The sequence below is a fragment of the Bidens hawaiensis genome, unplaced genomic scaffold (assembly GCF_021521415.1).
Source record: "Bidens hawaiensis isolate Kalapana, Puna unplaced genomic scaffold, B.hawaiensis_p1.1 tig00049144_1, whole genome shotgun sequence".
In the NCBI taxonomy this organism is placed as follows: Eukaryota; Viridiplantae; Streptophyta; class Magnoliopsida; order Asterales; family Asteraceae; genus Bidens; species Bidens hawaiensis.
Genome location: NW_027498797.1, coordinates 27,506 through 35,125, shown reverse-complemented (window position 1 = coordinate 35,125; position 7,620 = coordinate 27,506). Strand labels below are relative to the sequence as shown.

The 7,620-nt window shown below is 38.3% G+C and overlaps 1 protein-coding gene across 1 annotated transcript; it reads left to right on the top strand.

Annotated features, from left to right (window-relative positions):
* Positions 1-1,887: 1,887 nt before the first annotated feature.
* LOC143597850 (uncharacterized) lies at positions 1,888-4,055 on the top strand. Its single transcript, XM_077076232.1, has one exon. It carries the CDS (start codon positions 2,142-2,144, stop codon positions 4,053-4,055), a length of 1,914 nt encoding a protein of 637 aa, XP_076932347.1. The 5' UTR covers positions 1,888-2,141.
* The last annotated feature ends 3,565 nt before the right edge of the window (positions 4,056-7,620 follow it).

Genomic DNA, 7,620 nt, shown 5'->3' with positions numbered 1-7,620 from the left:
CATAGACCCACAGGCCTCGCGCCAAGGGTGGAATGCTCATAGACCCACAGGCCTCGCGCCAAGGGTGGAATACTCATAAACCCACAGGCCTCGCGCCAAGGGTGGAATACTCATAAACCCATATGGCTACGCGCCATACTAAAAGGTTCGGCCACGAGCCGCGCAAGCACCTGTGACATCATTATTATTATCTGGCCGTTTGTGCCTCCATTATTATTTTGAAGACAAGCCGGGATAGTCATCCTGCGCAGAAGAGGCCCTTGGCCAGTCATTATCATCATATTACAGCTCGTAAGCCGCCTTGCGCGCCAGCTTAATTATTCTACAAGCTCTTAAGCCGCCTTGCGCGCCAGCTTAATTATTCTACAAGCTCGTAAGTCGCCTTGCGCGCCAGCTTCATTATTCTACAAGCCCGTAAGTCGCCTCGTGCGCCAGCTTCTTTATTATTACAGCTCGTAAGTCGCAATACGCGCAGGCTCTCATTATTCTACAAGCTCGTAAGTCGCCTCACGCGCCAGCTTTATTATTTTACAGCTCGTAAGCCGCCTTGCGCACCAGCTTCATTATTCTACAAGCTCGTAAGTCGCCTTGCGCGCCAGCTTCATTATTCTACAAGCTCGTAAGTCGCCTCGCGCGCCAGCTTCTTTATTATTACAGCTCGTAAGTCGCCATGCGCGCAGGCTCTCATTATTCTACAAGCTCGTAAGTCGCCTCACGCGCCAGCTTTATTATTCTACAGCTCGTAAGTCGCCTCACGCGCCAAGCTTTATTATTTTACAGCTCGTAAGCCGCCTCGCGCGCAAGCTTCATTATTCTTCAGCTCGTAAGTCGCCGCGCGCGCCAGCTTTATTATTCTTAGCTCGTACGTCGCCGCACGCGCCAGCTTTATTACTCAGCTCGTAAGTCGCCTCGCGCGCATGCTTTTATTATTCTCAGCTCGTAAGTCGCTTCGCGCGCTGGCTTTTGTTATTATTATAGCTCATAAGTCGCCTCGCGCGCAAGCTTTATTATCAGGCCCCGCGCCACTATTATTATGATGCGTGCTATATCTTATTCATACTAGTGCACCATCATCATCATAAGGATCACAACATGTCACCATCATGGAGAAAACCTCCCAAAACTCAAAGACAAGGCCGAAGGAAAGGGAAGAAACCGCCTCACGATCTAGCACACCTTATAAAGTCCAGTGCTCCACTTAAACGCTTGCACGCCTAGGAGCAACACTGGACTTGGGGGGCTTGTCGGGGTATGGTACTAAGAACCCTAATTTATTATGTTTTGGGCTTATTTTATTATATGGGCTAATACATTTGTTATTGGGCTGAGGGGGTTTTGTGGAGGTAACCCTAACTGGGCTAGGCCCATTAGGGTACCATGATGGTGGCCATGAGGCTCCCTATATAAGGAGGTCTCCACCTCCTTATCAAGGGTTGGTAAAAATAGCTCAATAAGAGCCACCACCATATTTTTGTGTCTGTGAACAAGAGATCCTCTGGATTTCTTAGCGGTCACCTCCACACCCCCAAAAGTCACCGCAGATCACAGCAGCGGTCGGAGCAGAAGCAAGCAAGTCGTGGTTCGTTCATCTCGAAGTCCGTGGAAACATCGTCATGGGTCAGGTCAGATTCATTTCACGTTTCTACAGATTGGTTATTTATTAGCAATTATTGATTTGTTTTGATAGTTGATTTTTGCTATTTGAATTTGATTTGTAGGTATTACTAATATGAATATCAAGAGATATTTTCAAAATGAACCATCAAACCTTGGGTCATCATCTTCAAGTAGTAAACCGTCAAAAGTAGATTTGGATGATCTTCCATGGGATCCTTCCGAAAGGCAACCGATTTCATCTTATCACCCAGGTCAAAAAGATGAAATAAGACGAACATATCTACTTAGAGGTCCATGTCAACCAACCGGACATGATTTTCCACAAACAAATTATGGTAGTAAATTAAGACGCTTTAATGTGGAATGGTACACAGGTGAATTTGGAAATTGGTTGGAATATAGTGTCAAAGCAGATAAAGCGTATTGCTTGCATTGTTACTTGTTTAAGGAGTGTGGACAAAACGATGCATTTTTGAGTGAAGGGGTGCAATGTTGGAATAAGGCTCGGGAGAAATTTAGTGGTCATGTTGGTAAATGCAATAGTTTTCACAACAAAGCACGTAAAAAGGGAGAAGACTTACTTAACCAAGCTCAATCTATACCTGTGGCCCTTGATAAAGGAACTGATATACAAAAAAAAACAATATAGAATCCGATTACATGCTTCGGCTAGACTTACTAAAGCATTGTTGAATGGTTCGTTAGCTTTTCGTGGTCATGATGAGTCTGAAGAATCTCTCTATAGAGGAAATTTTATAGAGTTCTTAAAAGTGTTTGGAGAACTAAATGAAGAAATTGGTAAAGTTATATTAAGTAACGCTCCCGGGAATAACCAAATGACATCTCCATCAATCCAAAAAGAACTTTGTAATTGTTTTGCAGAAGAAGTATTAAAGAAGATATTTGAAGAACTTGGTGATGATGTATTTTCCATATTAGTTGATGAATCGAGAGATATTTCTAAAAAGGAACAAATGGCCGTGATTTTAAGATATGTTGATAAATTGGGATTTGTGAAGGAGCGGTTTATTGGCCTTGTTCATGTTATGGAAACAACCGCGTTATCTCTTAAATCTGCAATTGATAAACTATTTGCTCGCCACAATTTGAGTATTGGTAGGGTTAGAGGCCAAGGATATGATGGTGCAAGCAACATGTCCGGTGAGTTTAATGGTTTGAAAGTTTTGATTTTAAAAGAAAATCCTTCCGCATATTTTGTTCATTGTTTTGCTCATCAACTTCAACTTGTTGTTGTGGCCCTTGCAACCAAACATCATGAAATATTCAAATTTTATAAAGAAGTGTCAAATTTAGTAAATGTTGTTGGTGCATCTTGTAAGCGAATAGATTTGATAAGAGAAAGTCAAAGAGTAAGATTGGGATTGAATCCGGAAGTTGAAACTGGGAGTGGAAAGAATCAAGAATTGTCACTTGCAAGAGCCGGGGATACACGTTGGAGTTCTCATGAAAAAACAATTCACCGTTTGCTTACTTTATTTCCTAGTGTTATTGACGTGCTGGAATATATAGAAAATTCGGGAGAGATTTCTGCTCACAAAAGTGAAGCACATGGACTTCAATTATACATGAAAACTTTTAGTTTTATATTCTATTTACATTTGATGAAATACATCTTGGGTGTTACTAACACCTTGTGTGAAGCACTTCAAAAAAAAGATCAAGATATGTTAAATGCTATTAAGTTAGTTAAGTTAACTAGTGAAGGCCTAAAAAGTTATCGACTTGAAGGCTTTGACTCGCTTTTGGAAGATGTCACGTCCTTTTGTGCCAAATATGATATTGAAGTGGTTGATATGAAAGCTGAGTATTTTGACCCAAAAAATCGAAGAAGGAAGACCGGCATCACCAATCGTGACCATTATGTGGTTAATAATTTCAACACGGTTCTCGACATGCAAATTCAAGAGCTTGGAAACCGTTTCAACAAGGTAACCACTAACTTGCTTATGTGTATGAGTTCTTTGAGCCCGTCTTGTAATTTTAGTGCTTTTGATAAACTAAACTTGTTAAAGTTGGCCGAGATGTATCCGTATGATTTTGATTTTGATGAAAAAGACAAGCTTATATATGAACTTGGCCACTACATTGCTAATATGAAAGAATATAAGCGGTTTGCCAACTTGAATGGGGTAGGTGATCTTGCCAAAATGATGGTGAAAACTAGATTGCACATTGATTATCCGTTGGTCTATCGTTTGATAAAGTTATCATTAGTTTTGCCGGTTGCAACGGCAAGTGTTGAAAGATGTTTTTCTTCAATGAAGATTGTGAAAACTGATTTGCGTAATAGGATGGGTGATGGATACATGAAAGATTCATGCATTTGTTACATAGAAAGGGAATTCCTCCAACAAGTTTCAGTCGAAGATGTAATGCAACGATTTCAAAAGATGAAGACTCGAAGGGAACAACTTTAGGTATGTTTTTTTCAATTTGTTAAGACCATTATATTTATATTTTGTGTTTTTATTTTGCAGTCTTTTTTATGTTTCAATGACGATGTCTTTTTAGTTTGCAATGGTGATGTCTTTTATATTTCAATATCGTATTTTTATTATGTGATAAACCGTACCCGAACCGAACCATCAACCGACCCAAACCGTCAAACCGGCCAGAATTTTTTATATCCGGCTCCATGAAATTGGAACATCAAAAAATTGTGCACCCCTTGAAAAAAAATCATGGATCCACTACTGGATTAACTCACTTAAATTTTATATATTACGCTTATCATAATTTTTTGTACCTATTTAATAAACTACCGTGATGACGTTAGAAATTTTTTATTTAAAAAACTGGTTCATGTGGATTGGAGATGTTGATGTTAAAATTAGCTGCATACACAAAATTGGTCTTCTCTTCCAATAATGTTGGAGTGATAGTTAAGCTATCAAATTTTAAGGTCTCATGTAGGACTATTCAAAAAGCTAGCGGCTTGAAGCCTGGGCTCGTGGCTCACTCGATAAAAGCTCGAATAAAACTAGCTAAAAAAACTTGATTTAAAACAACCTGAGCTGAGTTGGCTCATTTTTGTTACCGAGCCAAAATCGACTTTGGCTCGGCTAGTTGGCTCGATCTTAAGCTCGTTTAACGTCAAAGTCGAGCTCGAGTCTAGCTGAGTTGCCTCGTTTAATTTCGAGCTCGAGCTCGAAACCACCCTGGCTTGACTCGTGAACTCTCAGATTTGAAACCTGACTCAATTGAATTTTTCCCACAGCGGTGAGTTCCTCTCTGATGGTATTGCTGGATAGTCAGGCCAGAAGCACCAAAATAAGTATGAATGATTGAAATTGCGTCTCAGAAAGGCACACTTGAACGTTATAGAGTTGAACATTATAGAGGTAGTTTCAAATGCTATTATAAAAATAAAAAATTCATAATTCCCGACGCATTTATACGTTAATAAATGATGTTAAAAATATAAAATAGTTACAATAATTAATGAAGGCCATACTTTAATATAAAAATGCCATAGTAATCATTTTATATGAATAAAGACTTTCTACACCGAGTCGCTGACCCACAAGACTCGTATTTCCCGTTACAAAACAAAGGTAACAATTATGATGATAACGTCAATGTATGAACACTGAACACTATCTTGAAAAGTTTGGCTCTGTTTCCTGACTTCTGAACTCTGCCCATGCCTCTGGATTCTAGGATAGTGGAATATACGAGTTTATTGCATTTTCTTTTATAAAAATATAGATCTTCTTTTATATTGGAATAGAAAACGGATAACAAAGTGTCCCGTTAGTCACTATGAATTGCAGAACGAGTTGATCTTTCAAAATGAACAAATTTACATGAGGCCATGCCTTAAAAAAAATCAACGACACCAAAATGCAACATATTAACATATTTAACTTAAAGAACTCGGAAAACAGAAAAAAAAAAAAACAAAAAACATATGCATGTTGAACCCGAGAATTGACGCGAGTTCATTCGAAATTGACGAACAAAAAAGCTCATGGAGACAAAAAAAAAACCATGCGTTACGGTTGCGAGTTGATGTGTTTCGCAGCGAACCTATGTGAATTCGGTCATAATTAAGGATGCTGACACTAAACCATTAACAAAATATTTTAACTATAATAAATGTTTAAAATAAAAGACAAATTAAAAGTAAAAGCAAAAAAAGAAAGATCAACATTGAATTGGATCAATGGGATAGTGTCACCTAGAGGTGCATAAATCGGGTATTAGAAAAATCCGAATTTAGGTATAGAACCGGATTCGGGTATGATCGGGTATTGGAAAATTAGGTATTAACAATACTCGCGTCGGGTTCGGGTTCGGGTATTGCCTATAAAAACCATACCCTATGTAGCAGGTTCGGGTCAGGTATTGAACCGGGTATTTGAATACCCTATTTTCGGGTATTAAAAAACCATATTTTCAGGTTTTTTCGAGTTTTTTTTCGGGTATAGATTGAAATTTTTAAAGGCTGCACTTTTACGGTTTTTTTTTTTTGGGTATTTTACAATTATTTTTCGGGTATAGATCTGGTATTTGATGTCGCACCCCGACCAAATGCGGCGGAACATGCCGAGGTGTAACGATTTCCCATAAGCGCATGACACTAGTTAAAACAACGATATTTAACAAACTCATTTCATTTCACAACATCGAAAATGTCACATAACAATATTAATGAGATAGTTACAACAAAATATAACAAAACATAGCAAATTAAATATTGTTCATTTTCTAATAACCTAAAGGTCTTGACAACGTTTTCACCATGATCTCAAGTCAACCTAGATGGAAACCTGTAGCATTTCATAAAATAAAGTTTATCAACACAAATGTTGGTGAGCAATTCATAAGTTTGAGCATATAAGTATATACTAAGAAAAGCCACAAATCTCATATACGAAACAATAAATAATAGCAATAACTTGGATAAATAGATATCGCTAAACACATTAGCGACACCTAGCTATAAGGGGATGCCAAATAGTCTAGGATTTTATAGTTATCGTTAATAGCAAACGTTAACGATACCTTGCTATAAGGAGTTGTCAAATAGACTAGGATTTATAGTTCTACCATGTCATACCCCCATCTTAGGCCTAGGAATGTGATCCAACAGTTGGTACCATAATTGTAAATAAATCAGAGTTGCGTTAGTTTGCAGAAGACTTATAAAACTTTAAGGATCGAAATATAACATTTACATATATTCAAAAAACGAGATTATAAAATACCCGTTTAAGTTGTTACAAAAAGTATTGCTTGTGTCATAATTACAAACCATCATTTAATATTTTAAATTTACAAAAATGAATCCGAGCCATCGGATATTCAAAGCACTTCGTCACTTCAAGTGCTAAACTTGTTCACCTGCAAAATGTAAGAAAATACGTCAGCAACGAATGCTGGTGAACACGCTGACGCAAAATATTTTCTTTTACTTTATTACCCCTCGAGACTACGCCTGCCTCGGCCCATCGTGGCTTAGGAATAACAAAGTTAAATAACACGTTATAAACTCGAGCCTCTACTCTAGGTCACCTCAGCAAACACCGCAGCGTTTGACTTAGTTAAGTACCCGTAAATATACATAACGGTCGTACTCCCTGCAGGAGAGCGTCCTACGACCAAGGGTGGTGCAATGTGCCCATTCATCGCGTAGTACCACCTATGTAAGAATCCAAACACACGTATACCACAGCCTGAGGGCTAGGTTTATGCCCTTATTTATAACGGTTTTAGGAACACATAGTTCCTTGTAAACAATTTCATATAACATGTTTGACTCGTTTGAAAACAAGTTTATAAAAGTTTGGGGGCGTATTCACCTTGTCGCTTTGGGATCGGCTTCACTCACCGTCCGAGGGTCTTTCCCTTATTTATCTGCACCAATAGTACGAGTATAAACATTTGTTAGTCGGATACACGATCCGGCTTAAGACCTTTAGTCTTATTTTATATCTCAACCTCGATGAACCTTTAGTTCGTTTTCATTTTACTTGAAAA